Source organism: Haliotis asinina, chromosome 14, assembly GCF_037392515.1.
Source record: "Haliotis asinina isolate JCU_RB_2024 chromosome 14, JCU_Hal_asi_v2, whole genome shotgun sequence".
In the NCBI taxonomy this organism is placed as follows: Eukaryota; Metazoa; Mollusca; class Gastropoda; order Lepetellida; family Haliotidae; genus Haliotis; species Haliotis asinina.
The window spans coordinates 10,551,648-10,575,787 of record NC_090293.1 but is presented as its reverse complement, the minus strand read 5'-3'; the positions used below and the strand labels follow the sequence as shown (position 1 = coordinate 10,575,787).

Here is a 24,140-nt window from a genome sequence, read left to right as displayed (position 1 = left end):
GTAAAGAAGTTTTAATAAAGCCCTAAAACAAGCCAATTCAACATAAAATACATTCTTAATTAGTAAGACGACTCTGCCCCTCATTTGATCCTAATCACTTTCAGGTTCTTAGTAAATTTTCATGTTACTCAGTCCCAGAAAATAGCAACATTAAATCAATGACATGCAGAAACAATTTACAATAAAAGTATGGATTAAGGTCATGCACTTGTATTTTGGGGGGGTTTTGAGAAGCAATTGGCAGGATTAGCACCAGAAACATGGCATAGCGAAAACCTACATCATGAATGCAATAGGGACTGGTTTCAATGTTACAATATTGCTACTTTTCATGAGATTTACAACATAACATCTCTCTTCCCAGTGGCATCAAAAGGAGAGCAATTACACATATGGGATTTTTTATTAAAAGATCAGGACACAATAGAGCACTATTGTGTTTCAAAGCGGACTCTTTCAAATTTAAAATATTTTGCCCCCATAATGAATCTGTCCTCACTGACTCTCTGAGAAAGGGCTCTTCACAAATTGCGTGCGTCTTCACACGATACTGAAATCAAATTTGAAATAAGGGCTCATGAATATTTGAGGTGGGGTGGGTGGTTGGGAGGTGTGTGTTATGAAATTGTGTTTACATTACACAAAATTTCCCTCTCAAAATATTCACTATATCAAACATTCATGTGCAATAGATATTAACTGGAGATACATCAAAAGTGGTCTTATGTGTCCCACTTAATCAAGCAACCTGTGCTACTATACAATAATAATCACACACTCATTGTTAAGATAAGGTTTTATTGATAAGCTCTGATTGTTACATCTGAACTTGTAACTTTGGATCTAACACTCTAGGTAATAGTGCATGTAAATATAGCAAGATACATAAAGTTGACTGGTCTTAATCACACATCATGCCAGTTAGTCATTTGACCCAGTGAGCCAACGCTCAAGTCCAGGCACAGCCCAGCTTACGTGATCTCATCAAACCATTCTCTCAGTGGAAGATCCATTCTCAGGTCTCAATAGAGACATTTTCGTATCTCAAAATTCAGATCAGCAATGGCACACTTCATTATACAGTTATAGGAATAGCTTTCTATAGATTGAAATTTATAATACATAAAAATAACGTTATGAAAAAAGCATAAATAATACCCCGAAAACAAGAAAGTGGTTCACTACTCTATAACTGTCTACTTCTTGATTTCAAGTGATTTCAATTTTTGAGTTCCATGAATCCTTTTTGTATGTGAGCTCACTTATCTTTACAACTTTGCATTCTAATGTACTATATACATACATGGACCAGAAGAGTTGCCATTGTTGTGGTCTGATTTGTCTGTACCTTGATACAGTGTCAATGATCATTCTTCAGTGTACATGAAAAATAGTCATATTCTGTTTTAGCAGCAAATTCAGTTAGCCAGTGAAATGTTTTGGTGTTACTTTTGCAGGTTTGAAATAAACACAAGTCTGTTAGTCTGAGCCTAGTATAATTCAGGTATCACTGGTGGTATTTCTACAAGGCCACCATGTTTACCATTCAAGTCACGTCTGTGGATATTTAGCATTTTTAAGACATAGCAATTATCTTTTCTGGCTATCTATACACCTTTGTGTTTGTTCTATGTCAGAGTGAAAACTTAGCAACACAAAAACAGCAAGTCATCTGTAGACATCAATTCTGTTTCATTTAAGGTGAAATATGTCGACAGATAAAGAACTTGCTAATTTCATGCACGGGGCCATTGCTGATCTCAAAATTGAGATATTCCTTTATGTGATTACCAATCAGTCAAGATTAAAGCAAATGATACATTTTTACTGCAATGGGTCATCAGAATTTGAATTGCAATCAAGTGACAAATCTGAAAACATGTACACCTCAGATACTGAGATATGTTGTAAAATATCACAGAATATGCCATCCTTAGACATATAAATATAAAGGTACAAAAACCTGAGTTTCTTTGGACATAAATTCTCTTTCGGTAATACGGAAACTTGAGACCCAAAGTTGCAGTAAAAGGAGAGAAAACAAGAGTTATGTGATATGCATAAATACCATATAGGGACACAATGCAAGACTAGCTGAACACTTGAATACATGTTCTTTGAAATTCCCTCAACAGCACCTGGAACCAAGAACTGGCTACTTTCTGGGGGAAATAATGTTGCATAAAATGCCTTATTGACATGTGAATATTTTCAATTCAATCAAACTTTGGCATTATTTTCCTCGTAGTTACATAGAAAAGGTGTACACACACATGTAACACATATGGCACTGACTATTCGCATCTTATTATTCCCCAGAAAGTAGAATGTTTTACAGTAAGCAAATATCAATAAAATACTGAATCAGTACAATTCTAACTACCAGAAGCTAAAAATCTAGAAGCAATTAAGCATATAATTTATGAACTCAAAGTAAAACCGTCACCAATTAAAATACCAAGATGGTTAAATGTATGATTCTGACAAAATGATTCTATGACATTCTGATGTTGCCTAATTCTGTGCCAAGTTTGCAGTGCCCTTCACAGATATAACGAAACATAAAATATTTGGCAAGATTGAACTTGAGCAAACAACTCTACCAGAGAGATACTTGCCAGTACCAACAAAAGTCATCTTCCTATTAACAAACCCATCTCTTTTAACAGACTACTGAAACACTTCAAACATCCATACATAAAACAAAATTTTAAATTCTGATTCAGTGGAATGTTGGTAAAAATGGCCTTTACTTGCTTCAAGGATATACTTGGAAAGTAACATATCCGCAGTGAAATACTCAAATGATGTTTTGTTATACCTATGCTTTTTGATATAAATATTAACGTTAATAAGAACTGTCATTATTTGTTTGATAATACTGAAATCATTACGTTTTAGGACATGTTTCATTTGCTTTTTAGAATACTGTTTAAATATTAGTACAGGCAAGTGTGTGTAAAATATCTGTAAAGGCAAAGAAAATACACAGTAAATTATCCTTGTTATGTATCAAGATTGAACAGCTTTCATTCAATATCTTTAATATTGCCCTATTCACTTACGTCAACTGACTAGACTTTGTTTATTAGAACTGCTAGATATATGCTTGCTAAAAATTTCCTAAAAACAGTTGTGTGTTATCTCATGTCAGCAATTATGTTTGATCTACATTTCGACCTTCCATATAATTTATTTTACAACATTGAACGTGAATGTGCACATCATTTTGTGTTTATTATTAAAGATGTGCTTCACACAAATCTGCTTCAACATGGTTCCTAATCAAAATATGATTGCTTCACGTCATTTCAAAACAGGATAAAAGGAGAAAACAAGTTTTTTAAAGATTTAAAAATGCTGATCTAACAAAAGACTTATGTCCAATTTTCTGTCATCAATCTGTCATCAAAATATTTCTTCATTAACATCTGTCAACAATTCATTATTTTTCTCCTGGGAAATTCTTTGAAGCAGCTCTGTTCTAATTTGCAAAATAATATTTGGTTTAACCCCAGTTTATGGATAAAGAGTTATATTGGCATCGTAATACACTATTTTGAGATCGAAAAGGAGTGGTATTTGCCATGATTGACTGTTAGAATGGAACATGTATGTAATAATTAAAGTTCATTTATGAGCCTACATGACTATCAGACTATCCTTTGATTATCCTTAAACACTTAACTTGAATAAAAATGGAAGACAGCCAAATTGGTTCGGGTTTTAGCACTGAACATCCACAGATCCCTGCTGTCTGCTGTTTTGGCACATGGGAGAATGCTAAGCAGTTACAGGGAGTACAGAGAGTAGCACACTTTGAATTCACATGCTGTCATGGAATTGTAGTGCTAAGAGATTTGAAAATCTAGGCCTAGGTGTTAATGTAAATGGCTAACAGCAGAAGCCAACCGTATCACATTTACAGTGTTGTAAATGCTAAGTAACTTCTCTCATTCTGGATCTGCTTGCTATTGTAACATTAACGTTAAAACTGTCATAAGTCTATGTAAAGGAATTGAAGCCACGATCACCTTAGCTCTAGGATTGCCTTTACAACAGCAACCAAGAAATTTAACCTGGAGGTCGGCCTTTCATAAATTACCTAATAAAAAGAACAGTTTACCTATAATTAAATATTAGGTGCAATATCGCCACTTGCTTCAGTCATTAAAGGTAAGCATGATATTTCTGACACTATTTTGCAAAGACTTGAATCAACCTATGGTGACTAATATGTCCATGGATTCCTGATAAACTGGACAAACATTTTACTTAATAATTAGGATACCAAGTTTTCCTTTTAGTTTGTGGTTTGATGTGTCTACTATTCTGGGTTAGGCATGCTTTTTGTTCACTACAGGTTTCCCACATCAATATCAGCGATGTTACAACAAAGAATTTAGTGATCAAGCAAGACCGGACCATAAATGTGGTTGTACAATCCAAGTAATTTCCCTTCTGGTGGAGTGGTAAAAGACTTCAAATGATTACAGCACCATGTAGTAAAACACTTTTAAAAAGGTATTTTTCCTGCAACAGGAATGGCCGAAGTGTTCATCCTGTACTGAAATACACATAACACTTTGTGTCAAAACAAGTTTGCAAATAGTTTGCAAATAAATGGTAGAGAAACAAATAACAGATACATGTGTTCAAAAGAACTAAACTAAAAACTCTTTTTCTAAACCTACGAAAATCATGAAAATCACCACCAATCTAGTCAATTGTGGTTGGTAATTTAGTCTTGATATTGTATTCATTTATCCATAAAACAAAGTCTTTTTGTCATATATAAATAAAACTTGAAAAATACTGCCTCAAATTCAAACAAAAAAGTTTGAGAACTTCTCGTCATGGGTGTTAGGCAAAATATGAGAGATTGAAAGAGAGCCGTGATCTGGCACATCATCATGGCTGTACAGTTGAGTTGATGTGTTCAAGAGCATGTTCAGTTCTGTTTCAATCTTTCAAATTGTTGTCTACAATACATGCATATCTAACAACAGTGAATGCATAGAGAAGCCATCTTTGCTTCATACATACATTTAGCACTAAGTGGAATTCCAAATTTGAAGGATTATCTGTGAAGCTTGGCTTCAAAATCACCACCCATCTCAGGGCATACATTGTGAAATTGAAGTTATTGATACATCTGTTTTATGAACACTTTGAGTGTACGTTGTAAAAAACATGACCATAACTTGTAAACAAACAGTTGAAGATACTGAACAGAACAACAAATACTTGCAAACACGGCTTCCTTGTCCGATAACCTGCAACACTCGACCTAGAATGTTTCATCTTGAAAGGCTGCATCTACCAAGATGCAGATCAATCCCTGATGTATCTTGTATAAGGTTGTAGCAGCCCCTACACAATATGTCAGTAATTATTTGTGTAACACACTACCTTTTACAGCAATCAGTTCCCAGGATTTGCGTTTTCAATACAAGTTTAGAACTTGTAGAACATGCTTTAATGTCACAAAGCACCTTACTGGGTAGTTATTTCATCAGTAATCATTGTGGTTACAAAATATTTTTAAAAACTATTTGCTCTTTTTATCATAAAGCATTATCCTTTGAGGAACATGATGAGTTTATGTTAAAAATATTAAACTAACTACTCATTATGGCACATGCAAGCCTCTCAGACCAGAACAATCAGGAACACTACAGTAACAGCTGATGCTGTGTCTACATTAAAAAAGATTTAACATAATCACAACCAACAATTATGTGGGGCTTGCTACAAAACTATACCATCAAATGACATAATGATGTAAGATGATATGAACATGATAAATACACTTCCTGGTTAGTCCAGTACCAATGAACACTTCTCAAGACTAGTGTTTCAAACCTAGAATAGTACATATGCTGCATATATTGAGATAGACACACTCAAGCAAATAACATCAACACTCAAAAAGACAGATTAAATTGATAAAGCTGAGAGTAGAGCCAGAATATTCCAAATAAATAAGTCTAACGGTTTCCAACTATGGAATATAATGATGCTACTCTAATTAAATAGTGGAATGTATAAGGTTGCATGCAACTCTTGTCCTGATGCCTCAGTACTGGTGAGTATAGACTGCAGCAGTGGACGGGGGTGGAGCAGCATAGCCAGTAGGGTACTCATACGTCCCAGGGTAGTCAGGGTCTGCAACAGACAACAGCAGTATCATACACTGTTGCAAGATGACACAGTGTTTAAAATTAATCAGAAGGTCAAAGCAGTGTTTGAAATTATGACAAATCCTTGATCCCTTAAGGTGTCCTCCTGTGTAGAGACTAGTGTTGGGATTGGTTGAAATCTCATAATTGATGATTGCTTCATTACCAACGAACAATCATTGAAACAAATTGGTAAGCATCATTTTTCAGATTTCCCTATCCTGGTTGCAACTGCAGATAAGAATTACATGATGCAACTAGCTACTATAAAGTGATGACTAGAATATTTTGAACATAAACTTCCTGGAGTCTTCAAGAAATATTCAGCTGTGACTTTACAGTTAGTGAGTTTTCTAAGAAATAAACACATTTTCAGGTCCTGACAATTTTGAAGATATGTTCCATTGGCAAGTGTTTCAAACACTAAAACAATTCTTCCAAAATCGTTTGTGTTTGATTATGAGTAAATGTAATAGACTGCTTGGTCATTTTGGTCACTGCGACCAATCATCAATTGTTTCAGTTAATTGGAAAACCACTAGTAGATATGTCCTAAATCCTTGCTTTACCATTACAGTTCTGACAAGAAGTCTTTTTGAACACTGCAAGGGTTTCTAGGGAAAACCCTGAATTTAAAAGATAAACACAATAGAAGACTACCTCAAGGTTCCCAGGGCCCTTCTTGATTATAACTATTGTGATGTAGAGGTGATTAAAGACCAAAATGCTGCACCAATGATAGTTATCCGCAGGAGACTAGTAAGAACATAATATGGAAGAACTGATCTGCTTAAACAATGTAATGTTCATATGTACAACAATTATTCAATCATTTCAGAGGAACTGTTGACAAAATGTCTGATCAATATTTGAAATCACCAAATACATTCTGAATGAAGCTAAATTACATCAAGCACAAAGCTACAAAACAAATGAGATCTGCAGGAAAGAGGAACTACATGGCATCCAATATCTTCTTGATCAAAGGCATGGAAGGATGAGACTTGGCTTACTTTGAATGACCTTTCCTGGTGCTACAACATAAGAGGCACTTGTAGCTATAGGCATTGCAGATGCATAAGATTGCATTTCACGGGCACTGTTTGGATAAATAGGTCTGCCTTGATAGGGACTTGCAGGAGCAGTAGTTAGTTCAGCACCTAGACAGACAGATAGACAAAGCTCTAGCACACCTCAGCTCAGCAAAATCAAGAGAAAAATTACATAAAATTAAAGTTTGCACTAAAGCTAGTAAATATAAGCACAACTAAAGATATATAGTGATGATCAGTAAATAAGAAAGTGCTACAACATGTCAACATTGGAACCAGCACTTCCAACTTCTAAATACGACAAAAGATGTCAAACCAAATACTGTAGAATTGTCCAGTAACACTTCAGATTACAAACCTCTTTCTACAAACAGTTCAAAAAGAACTTTAACATTGCATTCGGAGACATTAAAACATTTTTGAGATGTTTAATTCATGTTGTGCATGATAAATACATTGACATACAAAAAAGGAATAGTCACAGAGTGTTTTAGGCCATGCTGCTTGGTACCAGAGTGACATGCATATAGAGATGAGTGAAACCACAGCCAATAATTAAATTATGAGAAGAATGATAATGAAAGATCTAAAAGAAAATGAGAAACACAAAATTCATTACTCTCCCCATCACGTTTCTTATGTTGGTCATAATCATCTGCATTTTTACACTAAAAAAATATGTCATCCACATGAAGAGTTAAATGACCAACGATATATTTAACAAACATCTCTCTGCACGTGGAGGTCTTTTTTTTTCCTCTTTAATTCAGTATTCACTAAAGGTAATTGGTCCACTAGGTCATAACAAAGGTAAATGGTGACCAATGAAAATAAATCATGGAATCTATGAAGTTACTAAAGCAGCACTGTTCATGTTTAGAGAACAAACTTATCACTGCTGAACAGGGCAAAAGCACAGATGACAAGCACGCAGAGTATGACCTAGAGTGTGTCCTTGTCTGTCTCTGTCACAGGCCCTCGTATCCTTGTGAGGGTTAAGGATTTAAAATACATATGTAAAAATTTGAGATGACCCCAGACTCAAAATGGTTTACAGTACAATATATTATGAAATGGCTTGACACTTCATTTTACTTCATCCGCCTGCTTTGCAGATCACTACGCTACCATCATATGCAAACAATTCAAACTTAATGTAAACATAATAATGGATGTTTGGCCTATCAAGCACCACTCATGACACCTACCAATTCTTTCTTGTTGTTTCAGAAAGTCTGTTGATACCCGATTTTTACATTCTACTTAACATTTTTGACACATATGGACGATGATATACCAGCACTAAATCAGAGGGCTTGCTTTGACAACATCCCCGTCTTGTGTGGATACATCGTCATCCATTTGAGTCATCATTGTTAAGGTGAGTGTCAAAATCGGGTATCAACAGACTTACTGAAATAACAATAAAGAATTGATCAATATGTGTCATGAGTGGTGTTAAATAGGCCAGTCACCCACTTTTATGTTTACATCAAGTTTTAATCGACTGCATGTGATGGTAGCTTAGTGATCGTCAAAGCAGGTGAGTGGGACACAATAAAGTGTTTGGCTTTGTCATGATGTATTGTACTGTGAACATTAAGTCAGGGGTCATCTCAAAAACACTATTTTAAAATCGTTTATCCTCACAAACACATGAGGGCCTGTGGTCTCTGTAACATGTGCTAAAGGATGTAGTTTCAAGTTATGACTCAGGATACACATCAGAGTACTTGGTATCTAAGACCAGTTTCTTTTAACAACATGCATTTGGTTAATAGCTTTGAATACAGCAATTTATCTTTTCTTCTCCACTTAAAAGATCAAAACTGCTGTACTCATGTATAGATAAATTTCATGCAGACAAAGTAAGCAATTATCATAACTACATATGAACTATCACTAACTGTGTAGTTTTGAAATATGACTTACTCTCCACATTGACTCCCAGTTGAAGAAGAACAAACTCTGCAGCAAATGACTTGGCCTCTTCAACCGTTCTGCACAGCTTATTGGGCTGGAAGGGAGCAGGATTCTGTGACGCTAGAGCCGGGATGGTCACCTGTTGGATGAATAATTTCTTTCCATAATAAATTGTGTTTATTCTTCATCAATACCATCAGCCTCACTACTTACATATTACTTAAGTGATCATAAATATTAGCTCACTCAGCTAACATAGTATCTGAAATGAACATTTCTTCAAAACATTTTATCACATTACACGGTAACAATTATCTATACCAATGAGATACATACAAATGTTATGTAAGCTTACCATTGTCTGGTCCTAGCATAGATTCACATAACAATCATTGTGTGTCTAAAAAGCACGAAGGATAACCATTGCAAGTGAAAATGTATACATCTCAAAGCCAGTTATTGTAAATTCTTAGGTAATGAGATCTATATTCTTTTCTGAAAAACCTGTTCGACAAAAACTCTTCTGCAGTTGCATCAGAACTCTGTCTGTGGGCAAACATCTAAATGACCCAAATTTGAACATCATTAGGTCTTCTTGTGACGTTTATAGTACAAACCTTGAATAGGAATAGTTGCATGTCACCACCGCCACCTCCAGTGGAGTGGAGCTGATAGATGGGGCTGCCCCAGCCATTCTTCTGACATAGTTCTTCCAGAATCTGAAACAGTCACAGGTTTAATGATTGTATTTACCAAGTTAAGTAAGATGTATCAGCTGAGTAAATGATCTGGTGAACAACTTAAAACGACGAAGACATACCTGTAACTAAAACCCCAAGTAGCCTTTGCGAGATGGTTCAGATGTGTTTCAAAAACAGACATTTCTTTCAATTTCAGTATTACCATGAGAAAGATTTCTTACTCCAATACATGAATATGTCATATGAAATAGGTCTGCATGGTGTATAAATATGCTGACAGACAAAAAACTTTGTATTGCACCTTTAATGTATTTTCCGTACTGGTTCAATATTATGTTGGTGGCATCTTTAAGAAAAACATACTTATTATGAAAATGTTCAATTATCAGAAATAAAACCAGTTAACAGTTGTCATCAATATATTCTCTGGTTACTTAATGTGAATGTTGTGTCTAAACTCTTAATGGATAACATGTACATATTTTTCTGTTATTTCTACTTCTGTTTTTAGAATATTCCCTTTCCCTCCCAATTGAAAAATCCCAAAACACTGCAAATATGAACATTGTACCAACACCAAGAAAAAAAGACCACAACTTCTCTTTTATGTTACTGTGCAAAGAAAGTGGAAATTGAAGCAACAGCCTTGTGGAGACAAAAGATCTGGTGAAACTAATTATTATGAATATATAGATTAGAAAGTATCAAATATCTTTTCTTTGACAAACTCAAAAAAGTTTCAGTCTTAAAAAATCATATAAACTAAAATGGTCTATTAATACCATAATTGCTTTCAACATCTTGCCAACCTGGATATTAGACTCCAATCAACTGACCCGAACTTATTCCAGAAATTGTTTATGTTCATGTCCTTTCTACAACTGCTGATCTTACAGCAGTAACTAATTTCCCCTACTTTGTAACATTAACAGTTATATTATTGTAACAAGTATTACATGTATCCAGTTTACTGGCCATGTGACCATTCTTGGACCATAACATAATTAATGATCCATTGTTTGACTGCTTTTTGAAATGCAAGCAGTTGCTCTTCTGAAGCAATGACTTGCTGTCATAAGATTCAGAATTTTGAAATGGATCAACAGTACATGGGTTCTAAGCAGATCTATCTGAATGTTGACTGTCCAAGAAGAATAAAAATTTGTGAATGAACTTTTGTAATTGTACATCAGTACCAAGGAAAAAGTACCACAACCTACTTCCAACTGCATGACTTTGTTTCAAATGTTTTCTCTAGATCGATTATGCACAATGGATTATGTATTACTTTATAACACTTTCTTTGAAATGTTCACTTTAAAAATAGTTTAGTAGAACTAAATATTCCTTTATGATCAATAAAAGATGTACAGAAGTTATTGATAGTTAAATGGTTAGCATAAAAGGGAAACCACACCATTCATGTTAGGCAATAGTAAAATTCTAATCCTACTGATTCTATTTTCAGCAAACACCTCGCACAAGCACTACAAAGCAAAGGAGAGAGCTGGTTACAATTCAGGAATGAATGTGATGCCACACTTTATACAACAGTGAGAAGAGAGAAATCCCTTCCACAGTAATGTGTCACCAAGTTCTTCCCGAACTGTAGAAGCAAGCAGTATTATATCCAAAGGCAGGCTAGAGACAGTCAGAGTTTCGGTCAAAGCTTGCAGGCTAGGCTCAAACCGTTAGCATCAGAAAACACAATACCTGAACTGCAGTTTTCACTGATTGTGGTTTGAGTGTAACAGGGTTAGTGGGAGTCAATTCCATGCCAGGCAAGATGTCAAAAAGGCGACCCTACAGCAAAAACAGGTTTTAACAATGGTGCTGACCACAAATATTCTCCCTCAGGCTTGGACATGTGTGTGTGCTTAGTGAGAGCAAGTGCCTTGATAGTTTGTTCAGTCAACCACTTGTGACAGATTATGTATGTAATTGAATAAGAAGTAAATATTTCATAAATGTCTGAAGGTTTTGTAGTATAATTACAAAGGCATTGACTGATGTGAATGAAGAGCAGATTTCATTTTTCATCAGTCATATATACACAAGATTGTGATGAAAATATTTTACCATACAAATACACCATTCAGAAGCAATCCCATGGAGAATTTTGCTTGGAAGCTGTTAACACTTACATGCAATAAGTATTTAGAACATGCATGCATACTCATGCATAATTATGTGTAACCCAGCTATGGCTTTAAGGATACACTTTATCAGCAAAATTATCATCTTGAATGAACTTTCATGATTTGTCACACCTGACATCGTAACTTGACACTTCAACTGTTTTAGACCCAGCAAATAATTCTCACTCTAAACAACACAGCCTTTAAATAAGTAGCATTTAGACTAATTAGTAATCAAAACTGGTGTTTAATTATTAATAATTAATTACTGTAACAATGAATGTAATGGTGTACTTACTCATGTTAGAAATGTGACTTCAGTTATTACAAGATGCTATCATCCAAAAAGAACACTTGCAAACTTTGCATGGTAAATTTGGACGGTAGCATGTAGTCAAAAAGTTTTTGCAATGCCAAAAACAAGAAATAATTAATTATTTACTTGCTGTAGTGGCTAGTTCCAGCTACAAGTACTTTTCCCATTTAACGTAAAAGGTATGTGTACAATGCATGACTGATAAATTTCAACAAAATAGCTAGAGACCTGTGACATTACAACAAAAGTACAACAAACATGCAGACAGTTGGCAAGTAATGAATGTATGGTTCACCTCTGCTGGGTGTCTTCTCATTCCTCCGCGTACATATCCCTGAACATAGGCTCTGGACCCCCCTGCCCCGCGGGATCCTGCTGCTCCTCGACCACGTCCACGCACCTGGCCCCTCACACCAACAGCTCCTCTCTGCATGCCTCTGCCAAATTCAAGAGATATGTCACAACATGTGCCAATAATACTGGCATAGCTTGTGTCAGGTTTATTAACATGTTAAAAGTATCAACTGACAAACACTTCTTTGTGATGTTTCTGCAACCACAGCAGAAGACTTTGCAAGTTTTGAGAATGATTTGACCAATGATTTCCTTGTATTACAAATATTAACTTTACATGCAAACATTTCAAAGAACATTTTCAAAAGATATTACAGTTTGTTGGAATGGCTAAAGTGCAAGTCAGGCAATCAGTTTTTTTAAACAAACCTTGATGTCTCTTTATGTGCTAATGATGATTTGTCAGACACTAGAGGTGCTTCAAATTGTGTTTTGTATTCTAAGCATACTGAAGAAGATTTAATTACCTTGGTGTGTAATGTCACACTTAGCGTTATTTCAGATACGTGACTGTGGTCTGCAAAAGTATAATCCTATTATTATGAACAACAATCCATAGAATTGGGACCAATTCAGAGTCCCAAAGACCTCTTGTAACATCTGTTGGGATACCTACCTCCCTGCTCCGGCCTGCTGTACAAACTGGCCATAGAAGGTTGGAGCAACCAAAGGTGATTCATATGTTGAATAACCATACACCTGCAATAGAATTACATTTACATGATTATACAGCACTTACATAATGATATACCAAGACAACATACAGCTTTAGCTATAATAGTTGTTGAAAACAGGCATCAGTAGATGACAAATCCCCATGGTCCCAACAAATTTGAAACAACAACTTACCTGACAGCCACTTAAAGTATAACTTGACTTTTTGTAGACTATGTCCAAATTGTTTCACCATCGAAATAATGATAAATATAAATGCAAAAAATCTGCAAATACCTAAAGGCACCATTTCAAGATCTGTTCAATATATCTACCAGTCTTGTAGAAAGATTCTGAACGGTTCTGTGCTCCAGAAACAAAGCCCACTCGTCCCCAATTTATATGCCAGAGGGATAAAGGCAGTGAAACCTGAAGAAGTGTTGGTGGCAATAGAGGACACACTTAATCAATTATCTACTTATCAACTCTTACAAGTGAAAAATTGAACTTCACGAAAATAAATCAAACACAAATATGTGGAATTGTTTTGAAAACAGACCACTTACATGTGTAACAATTTTCAAAACAGAACTGACAAACCAACAAGAAAATAAAGGTTTCCCTTTTCCAGTCTCTCAACAAATAAATGGAACATTGCTGCATGCTGACTTGGGAAGGAAACAGTGTCACTAAATCTTCCTTTCTAAAAAGACAGGTTTGAATCTTTATAAAACACTGAAACACAAGCAAATTACTAAAGAAACTAAACTGCATGCTGAACTGAACACACTGCCACATACTTAAGTCTGTAACCAATGATTGATAATAAGGCTACCTGTGAAGATGAACTGTCTGTCACTTCACTGTCCTGAAAGGGCATAATGAGACAGAAAAAATGATGACATTGTAATAAATTCTACAGTATTTTGTGATGCCAAAACTTCTCTCTTCCTACATGGTCATGTCAGTCACCAAAATCTTTGACAATTTGGTCCTTTTGTGTTGTGTAACTTGGCCAGTAATAGAAAACTGACTAAATTATCTTAACATTTGTAACCAACTTTTATGTTGAAGGCGTGTTCAGTAATAGCTGATATAATAATGCCTGAAATCTTCTGGCTCAGAGAGGTGTCATTGGGAGAGCGACTCAACAGGTAATGGATGCTGTTCGTCAAGTTCTGAGATGGACACCAACCAAGTAAGGATCATCAAAAACAGTAAATTAGGTTATTATACCTGGCTGTTTTGGCTGAACCCAAATGTTATGACTGCGCATTGATCAATGCTCACACTGCCTGTTCAATGGGCACTCATGATCACAACAGTTAGCTTCTTGGTATAGTGTATCTTTTTCTGAATGGTATACTTTCCAACAGTTTTCATGACACTAGATCGTTTCACACACGTTACTAGATCATTTCACACACATAGGCGTTTAAAAATGATAATGTACTTTTACTCTTTACAATATGACCACTGATTTGATCTATTTATGTCCTCTGACATACAGCGCAACACAAGCAGCATTCAGCAGATTGGTTAGTGTGCAATACCACACTCAGCAATATTCCAGCTATGTGGCAGCAGTCTGTAAACAATGGAATCTGTGAGAAACAATCCAGTGAGTAACAGCATGAGCATCGATCTACACAACTGGGATACGATGTAAGCCAGAGAGCCTTACCATCTGATCCCATTAATCATCCCTTATGACAAGCATGGGATGCTGAAGACCAACTGGAGTCAGTAGGGACCAATGACATTTCCTTGTACTTTTCCAGTCTTTTTAAAGGTAGATAGTATCAGGGTCTAATTTATCTTACCTGTTGGTATCCAGGTTTGCCAGATCTGATCATCCTTGAGTAGTCATTTTTGTCCACAGGTTTTGCTAATACCACCTCAATCTTAGATCCTTCCAGTGTGCTATCTGCAATACATGCAAAAAGAACTGTGATAACAGAATGTAACACCATGAAAGCCTCTGTATGCCAATGTTGGCATCTGGACAGCAGTCGCCCTGGTCTACTAATTTGTGTATATCAACTAACAGCATTTGCATCAGTAATCATCAACCCAGGTAGACACCAATGGTCATGTCAAACTAGTCTGCAGATCATTTGAGCCTTGCAGCTATATGAAATAACCCAAGATTAGTTTCAGATAAACAGACTAGTGGCTGTATCTGTCCCTTTAGACCTAGAATTGATGCAGATCATAACTGCCATCCCCTGGCATCTCAAACTTGTAAACAAATCTTTTATATTAACATTTATGGGAACTAAGAGAACTGTTTATTTGTAGAGAGGCATTTCCAGATATGGCAACAGTCTGCAACTTTATCAACTAGTCTGAAGTCTGGGTCCAAACAACTGTCTTTATGTCTTGCAAGCATAACTACACACATGGAATAATGTATATCCATATAGTCATTTATATTCATATCACAATTATGTTTGTTCATATGATAATATAGAACCTTTCACTTCTGATATGGAAGTGCTGCAAAGGTTGGCATCTTTCGCAATACATGGTCTAGTCTTGAAGAAAATATCAGTTTCTGTAAACTGTTATTACTCAATGACATACAATATCAATCATTGTTGATTATTAAAAATGTGGACTCTGATCTAACATCTGCTCAAAGAGGACATGTTATAGGTACACTGGCATGTCATTGAGGACTATTACTAGAGATGATGGTTGTCATCCATCAACAAAAAGTGAGGAAACATCATCAAATTAATGATGTTAAGGGCAATCAGTTTTCAGATCTGCCTAGAGTGACAATCCTAAGGAGGGTACTCCCCTTCTCAGAATCAGAAGACAATCTGTTCATGTCAAGTGCTGTGTCAAAAACAGACTGGCTTCCATATTGTCACTTGTCCAACACAACAGTCCAAAAAATCACCTAAAATTGGCTGGAAATATTGCTAGATACCCTATTAGAGACTTGCTATACTTGGACAGTTGGAGCACATTTGACATCAGGTGAAAGTTGATTTCTTTTTCTCATGATCGATGGCCATACTCATTATGTGGTGCTGCAGAAATACTGCACATGCACAAAAGCATATTTTTGGAGAGGTATCGCTTGGCAGTGGTTCATGGATGTTGTGAAAGTGCCACTGACATGAAAGTAAACTTGACCTTGTGATGATTACACAAAACCTGAATTTGCAAGTTTACATTCAAGACAGGATGTTCTCAACTCAACTTCTAAAATGCCCATCAAAGAAATCCTAGACATATTTGTTTAAACATGTTTAAACACATTTCGATGAGCATCCTCAGATCATGAAAGCCAGTCCTCACGGACAACAATGCTCTTCTAAAACATGCATGTACCATTAGTGACTTCATATGTCAAGGAGGCAAGGAGTCCAGTTGTCAATCCCACAGATAAAGCTTTTGGGGGGCTACATGGGTAGGTGAATATGCCAGAGAGAAGCTTTAGTACAAAATCCTGATGTATTGGAGCAAGCGCTCTGTCATTAATGTAACATGATACTACAACATCAAATTTAATGTCTGATACAGTCTATCTTAAGAATAGGGTCAGGGATGTTATTGCAGTTGGTGGAGGTTACACATCTAAGTTAAGCTAGGTGGATAAGTTCCAACTATGTTATGGTTAATGATACATACTGATGCTTAAAAATGTGTTGCAATACTATTCTCCATGTGTATATTTAAAGGTCACATGTAAAACACAACTTTGCAGATTCTGATACCTTTCAGTATGCACCTACTGCAACAAATCATCAAATTCAACCTATAAAGTTGAAAAAAAATGTGATGAAAAAAAGCCTTCGAAATCGGAGTCCAAACCATTCACTAATTTTAACCCAGCGCTGGGGGAAAAAGTGGTTTAGACAGCCATGCTGCGCTGCGCTCAAAATGCATATGCAGTGAATAGGTTCAGGCGGCTTGAAATGATATGCCTGCCCGGAGCATAAGGTCATGAGCAGTAGTCTCATCTTGGTTGTATACACAAACAAGTAAATAATCTACTTCTTACACTAAAAACCCCCAAAACATCTTGATTGTGACAATCAGACTCTGTGACAGAGAAAACTCAATGTCTGGTTTATTGACATCAATATGTCTGCCATCCTTGATATCTCCAGGGTATATGTTCCGATAAGTCTCTACTATACCCTGGATGCATCTATGCCTAAGCCTGATAAATTTATTACCTCCCTTGGCTGGATTTTCATCCAATCAAGTGTATACGCTGGGAAGTTGAGCGAACCAATCACAACTCACTTGCGCTTTTTAAAATTATCTAACCGATAAAAACTGGGAACACAAATCATACAGATGTTGTCTGAAAGAGGGAGACGGAGTTCTTGCATGTATTTTTATTAAATTTTCGAACCTATCAATGTGTCCGTATGATTTACCCCAAGTCTGAGTCGCAGTGCGAACAAACCTTCGCAGCTGCGACTGCTACTGTTGTTGACACTGGTAATTTCTGTTGTAACAGCGGTTTAGCTGATTGGTTACTGTGAGAATGTGGAACCAGCAAAGGGAGGTAATAAACTTTTTGGGCCAAGCTGCAGATGCATCCAGGATGAAGTGGAGACTTATTGGAACGCATACCCTGGAGATATCGAGGATGTATGTCTGCCTGTCTGTCTGCTAATGACAACATGCAATGCACAACTTCAATCACTGACCACCGGCAATTTGAAATTAAGACCTATTGGGCTTATAAGCCATAAACAAAGAGCTGGCTATGCATATTGGCAAATGAACCAGTGGCCAATGAAAAGGCTTCGTTACACTTAGGTGCACACCCACCGGCTCTGACGGGGTTCGGTATCACATCTGCTTTGTCTCGAGGGAGGTAAACCCAAGTACAAAATATTGCACTTTGCGATTACACGCTTATAATTATGTTTGTTTTTTTGTAATTAGCATTGTATTTCAGATACCATGAAAAAGTGATAACTGTGTTTTAATTATGTTTAATTTTTTGGTTGCATGTGACCTTTAAGATCATATTTTAACTCTAGAAATGGCATGAAGGTAACCCAGCTCATATGTATAAGCTAAATACCAAGAACATAACACAAGCTTTCAGGAAGTCATTTGCAGACAATAAAGTGTTCACATACCATTGAGAAGTTTCATTGCCTGTAAAGCATCTTCCCTTGCTTTGAAGTGTACAAATGCATAATCCCTGAGCTTCTTTACTCTCTCAATGATGTTTTCCTTTCCGAGTGCTGTTTCAAAGGACTCCTTTATGGTTTCTTCAGAGGTGTTCAACATCAGATTTCTTACGTACAAAATTCTTACCTGGAAAGGTCACAAAAAACACATTTCACAACTTCTAAGTGCAACTTAGATCACACAAACAAGATTATCACTGAATTTAATTGACTAAAGGTTCAATACATTTTAATTTTTCTCAGTATAATAATCAATCTGTTGACAAAAGTTTACTACACAAGCTCCAGACAGTTGATTTTAGCTAAATATCTGGAAGATTATCATCACTGGACCCTACTGAAACTGTGTCCAGTGGAGCTTTGACAAAAATGTTCAACCTCTGTTTACTTTCATTGAACCTGAAGTTCACATCAAATGGGAGCAAAAATAAAGTTGAATGGGATTAAACGTGTCATATTCCAGTACTCCACTTTAAGAAAGAGATTAATTCTGGTTTTAAATACTTATAACCTTAGAACCTAGAACACTAAAGATTACCCCAACGAGCTAATTTTCTCATGAGTACTGGTAAGTATATATTAGTAAATGTACAACCCCTGTGCATTTTCATGATTACAACAGAAGGTGAACATATATCATTTTGTAAACATAGGCTGTTGGGTATGTAAATTTTCCAATTTGATAAGACCTCAAGATGGACGAACTTTTATTCTACTGAAAATGTTTGAAGATATTTGCTGTGCTATACTTGTGAGGAAAATCTGGCCAATGGGAATAATGAAAGGAATAGCTATAGGTGTCTGATTAATGGTCAAACAAGATATGCGTGACCAAATTACACAGAGGAATTCTTGTATTTATATGTAAATATATTTTCCGTCATCTCTGAACTAACTCTAAACAACTTTTCACAAATGTTTCATCACATGCATGAGTGAAGATACTCATGTCAATACTGAGAAAAGCAAACTATGATAAACTTAGCAAGATGACAACAACATAAATTTTAAGTTAAAAATATCGATATTGCTAATAGTCAAATGCTGATTAAAAGGTGTTCCCCCTAGAATACCAAGTACAGAGATAGACATCTTATGCATAATCACAGGCTTGACTTTTTCTCTTTGCTGCAACATACTGTAATGGCAAGTAAATAATATATTTCTGGATTCTGTTTGGATAAATAGCATTAGGGCATTTCAATGCTTCTTCATAAAGTTTGCAACAAAAACATTCTTCAAATGCTATTTTAGTTCTTAACCTAGATAATGAACAGATCTGAAAACAGTAATCCATTTCATGGATACCAAAGGCAGGCATTGGGATAGAGAACTTTGACAAATGGGCCATTAACATGATTATCAGCCATTTTCTGAAGTTAGAATTCATCACTGCCCTTGTATCAATATTATTCTTATAAATTTTAATGTGCCATTTTTTATTCCTTTCCTTTCCCAATCCCTACAAAGGGCGCATATCTCTTTATTATAGATTACTTCTGGCCACATTTCTGAGGTGACATTATTACTCTTCAAACTCACTCTTTCTGTCGAAAAATGCACTTTAAGCATAACTATGACATTGTTTTTATGATAATGATATGAATGAAGTATGTTAATATTGTGAGGTCAGTCACAGAACCTGCTTCATATCAAAGACAGGAACGAAAGGAGAATGATCTGACCAGTATCCAGTTACTTTAAAGCAACACTTGTTTTTCTGCCTGTCTTTTGAATGTCTTCAAACCGTAGTAAAGTGAATTCTGAAGAAAGAAAGATGACTTTATGAAACTGAGGGCCTTAGAAATGTGACTTTTCTATGATCCCAACTTACTGACTGCCAAAATGTCCCAAATATTTTCAGTATGGGTAAATAATACAGCAAGAAATCCTCATCAAATTCACTAAAGTGATAAATATATTCTGATGACTCTACAAAAAAAATCACTGATATTTGGAAGAATTAAAACATAGCACAAGCACACTAACAGCTGACTGATTCATTTCAGTATGCCCAGATGTATAGGATCGTGAGGGCCAGTAGGGTACAATTTCAGGCAATTCATGGGGGTACACACTTGTGTTCCTTGGCTTCAAAGAGAATGGAAATTCGATGTGACTCCTACCTGCCCCTGTATATGATATCTGGGTTGGTAGTGATTAGTTTATCTGTCTGTCCTTCTGTCTGTGAGCATGTGAAACTTTCCACACACTATGACTAGGTTGATGGGTAGCAAAATTGATACAGTCCCATAACACATCCCGCAGTACAATCTCTGTTATCCTGGAGATTATACTAAAAATTGAGACCAAAGTACAACTAGGTGATTAATCAAGATTACAAAAGGGTTGATACTACACTGCTTGTCAGTGCCACACACTGACATGATGGCTTTGTAAAACAATCCTGAAACCTCTGAATACAAAGCAACAGGGGGATGCTTCTGGGGCACTGCTTCCAAAGTGTACATTGGTGTATGCTGGTTATGCAACTTCTGAATCATAAAATGAACTTCAAGAAGCCACAGCGAATTGGTGATATACAACCAGACCACACCTGACTGATGTTCCTGAAATACAGTTTTGTTGTGGAAGAACAGAGAACAAACTGAAGTGCATCCAGCAAACCAAACCAAAATAAAGCTCTTTGGCTCCTATTTTCTTCCTTACTCTCTTGAATTTCCAAAATATTCTAGATCTAAAGTACTTAAAGTCTGCTGCCCTTTGAGATACTTCAGAGCTACAGATAATCTTGTTTTTTATTATTTCAATGCTAGCTGTCTAAATGTCTTCAGGAAATTCACTGTATTAACCTGCAAACCTTCACTATTAACTTGCAAACCAAATGGCTACAGTCCTTGGACTAAATGTTTCATTCAAAACTGTCATATCTACTGCTAACTAGTATATCCTTTTAAATAAGCACTTGAAGCAGAATAATTCCTGTCAGACTTAATTTGACATTATTCAGTGAATTAAGTAAGCATTTGTTGTTTAGTTTATTGTCTACTGCATTATGATTGATCTAAATGTGTATAACAACTAGTCAATATCAAATAGGAACTAGTTCTAGTGCCTACCTTAAAATTATTATGCTTGTGGTTGAGAAGAATACTGAGCTAAGATCAAATTTGACATTTTTTGTCGTTTGAATTTGCTTCTAAGTTTTACAGCCTTTAATATCTGTCTGAGCAGACTTCCATCTAGATTGAAACAAATTTGATTGACCTTAACATATATACAGGTCTATTGTTACTTTGCAATCATTTGGTACACTTTAATCACTGACAGCCCCAAATCTAATTTGCAAATTCATGATATTCGATATTTGTTTTAAATGAAAATGGCAAAATATAGACTGAGTCAATGTTAACCTTTGAAAGGGGGTTTCTTTATTTTCAGCCTACTAAATGAAAGAAGAAGGCTAAGATTTAGTTTTAAAAACCTGCAAGTTGAAGAAGTGCTGAACTGAGACACGTAACTGGGTCACTATGACCTACAGACCAAAGGTGTAACAGATTCTGAATGAACACTCCGCCATTCCCAAGCTACCATGCCCCACATATAAAGATAACATGAACTTACTGTGGACATGATATCCTCGTCTACTTCTTGTTCTGGTTCGGCCCAATCAACAGCTATTTGGTGTCCCCATAATTGTATCCTTCCAGGAATCAACTTTCGTCGAGCCATAGCAGCGGCTCTGTGGCTCTCGTATTCTACGAAGGCAAATCCCCTGTTCTTCGTTTTATCCATAGCACTAGGATACACTATCACATCCACAACACCTTCAGTCACTTTCCTCATTTCCTGAAGAATTTCATCCCTCTGTTTCGTTTTTGGAATTCCTCCCACAAAAAGTCTGCAATTGTCTACACTCGAACATACTCCAAGCAGACGACCTTTCCTGATTTCGAAGTTGTTCAGTTCTTTGACAGCGCGTTGGGCATCTTGCTTTTTCGTATACATGGCAAAAGCGTAGCCCCTATTAGATCCAGAAAAATCCATCATAAGCCTAAACTCATACAGTTTACCGATCTTTTCAAAAACCGGGACAAGTTCATCTTCATAGCAATCCCTGGGTATTTTACCGATGAAAATTTCACAACCCCTGGGTGGAGATGGCCCGTCCCATTCAGGGGGTGGCCCACCGTACTTTCTCTGTCCGTTCTCTTGCAACATTGTATAACCTGATTTCTCCATTAAAGCAAGAAGCGCTTCTTCATTTGGGGCGCCAGCAACTCCCTGTGGCAGTTCCTTGTCCTCCCGAAGATCCATTTTGAAAGGCTGACACCCCCTAATCATCACAGCTCTGAACTCAACGTAAAGATATCTTCTGCTTCTAGTCCTTCTTCGCGCATGCGTTTTGTCCTGTTCACGTGTCTGATAGATATGCAAATCATTATTAGACACGCCCCTTTGTTCTGAAGCTAGGGGCGTGGCAAAGAGATAACGGGTGCTGAAATTTACAACCGAACATCGTCTACGATAAACGTGTGTTGTAATCAGCTTCAAGAAAACTTTCCAAGTCGAAACTGGGACGAATATTTCAAGATTCAGTTCTAATTATGGCAGACATTCAGAAGTTTTTCGTGTCAAAAAAAAATGTGGAAGATAAGCAAAATAATCGCACGTACAACTCTTTCAAGAAAACTGTCATCCGAGAAATGTGTATTGTATACCAGAGTCGCCAAATGTTCACACGTTGTGATAATACTTGTCATGCGGCAAGTTATACAGAATTAAGCCACACAACACTGTGATCAGTCCCCCATCCCAACCCACAATCTTGCACCGCCTTAACACCGCCTCACACCATCACACCATGGCCTTTGCCGCGCCAGCCACATGTGTTGAGGTACGTGTGTGTCGCCAACCCGTCCCTGTGTGTTTATTCAGTAATGTATATCAGACGCTGTTGATAAACTAAATGTATTCCATCATTTTCGTTCGAGATTATTTGCATTGACCGCCTCTCGCGGGTCAGTGACATATATGTTGTGACTTTCACTTGTGAGATGGAGATCAGATTTTTCAACCCTGAAACCATCTCAAATCTAACGTTATCCATTCATGGACGCGTGCTTGAACATAAAGGAGGGGACTATTAAGCGTGATTGACTTTGTCTATGCTTAACTGAAACCCCTTAACTGCCCTAGTGATAGTTTCTTACCACCCTTTTTAAAATTATAATGTAAATATGACATCTTGCTTCGTGTGTAAAGTTTAAGGTTATGTTCTATTGAATCTTTCGACAACACATTTGTACAAAAAAAAAATGACATAATCCAGGTTACCGTAAATTACAGAATAAAGCTTAGGAGTAAAACCTCATTATTCTCTAAATTAAACATACATTGACATATGCCATATCTGGATTTACACTTTCTTAGTAAAGTACGAAGTCTAGAACTTTTTGGGTTCAGTATCATACGGGATTCGAACCTGCACCGTCAGAGTCAGACACCTAATCGCCAGCACACAAAGTCAGCCGCCTAACCCGCTCAGCCACCACGACTTTCACCAAAAAATGCTAGAATTTGTACTTTACCAAGAACGTGTAATCCCAAATATCACGTTAGATTTGACCGCTTTCTAAATGACATTGTGTAGTCATAAACACACACTGACATATGACATAGTAC

General features: G+C 36.4%; 1 protein-coding gene across 4 annotated transcripts; it reads right to left on the bottom strand.

Annotated features, from left to right (window-relative positions):
- Nucleotides 1–781: 781 nt before the first annotated feature.
- LOC137261342 (APOBEC1 complementation factor-like) lies at nt 782–22,838 on the bottom strand. Of its 4 annotated transcripts, XM_067799084.1 has the most exons (10): nt 22,080–22,799; nt 18,441–18,621; nt 15,144–15,247; nt 13,283–13,365; nt 12,608–12,749; nt 11,572–11,661; nt 9,775–9,876; nt 9,167–9,296; nt 7,196–7,342; nt 782–6,168 (listed from the first exon to the last, which is right to left on the bottom strand). In XM_067799084.1, exons 1-10 carry the CDS (start codon nt 22,797–22,799, stop codon nt 6,080–6,082), a joined length of 1,788 nt encoding a protein of 595 aa, XP_067655185.1. In that variant the 3' UTR covers nt 782–6,079. The 4 variants fall into 4 exon arrangements, with proteins under 4 accessions (XP_067655185.1, XP_067655187.1, XP_067655186.1 ...); XM_067799086.1 differs by lacking the exon at nt 7,196–7,342 and having other exon boundaries at nt 22,080–22,838; XM_067799085.1 differs by lacking the exon at nt 11,572–11,661.
- Between the last annotated feature and the right edge of the window lie 1,302 nt (nt 22,839–24,140).

What these genes read in the sequence shown, in the direction of transcription:
- LOC137261342 (XM_067799084.1), bottom strand. Translation starts at nt 22,799, where the DNA reads ATGATTAGGGGGTGTCAGCCTTTCAAAATGGATCTTCGGGAGGACAAG. An exon ending in GCAAACCTGGATACCAACAG is followed by an intron (nt 13,366 to 15,143) that starts GTAAGATAAATT and finishes ATTCTATTGCAG; the next exon opens with GTGTATGGTTATTCAACATA. An exon ending in CAGCAGGCCGGAGCAGGGAG is followed by an intron (nt 12,750 to 13,282) that starts GTAGGTATCCCA and finishes TGAATTTGGCAG; the next exon opens with AGGCATGCAGAGAGGAGCTG.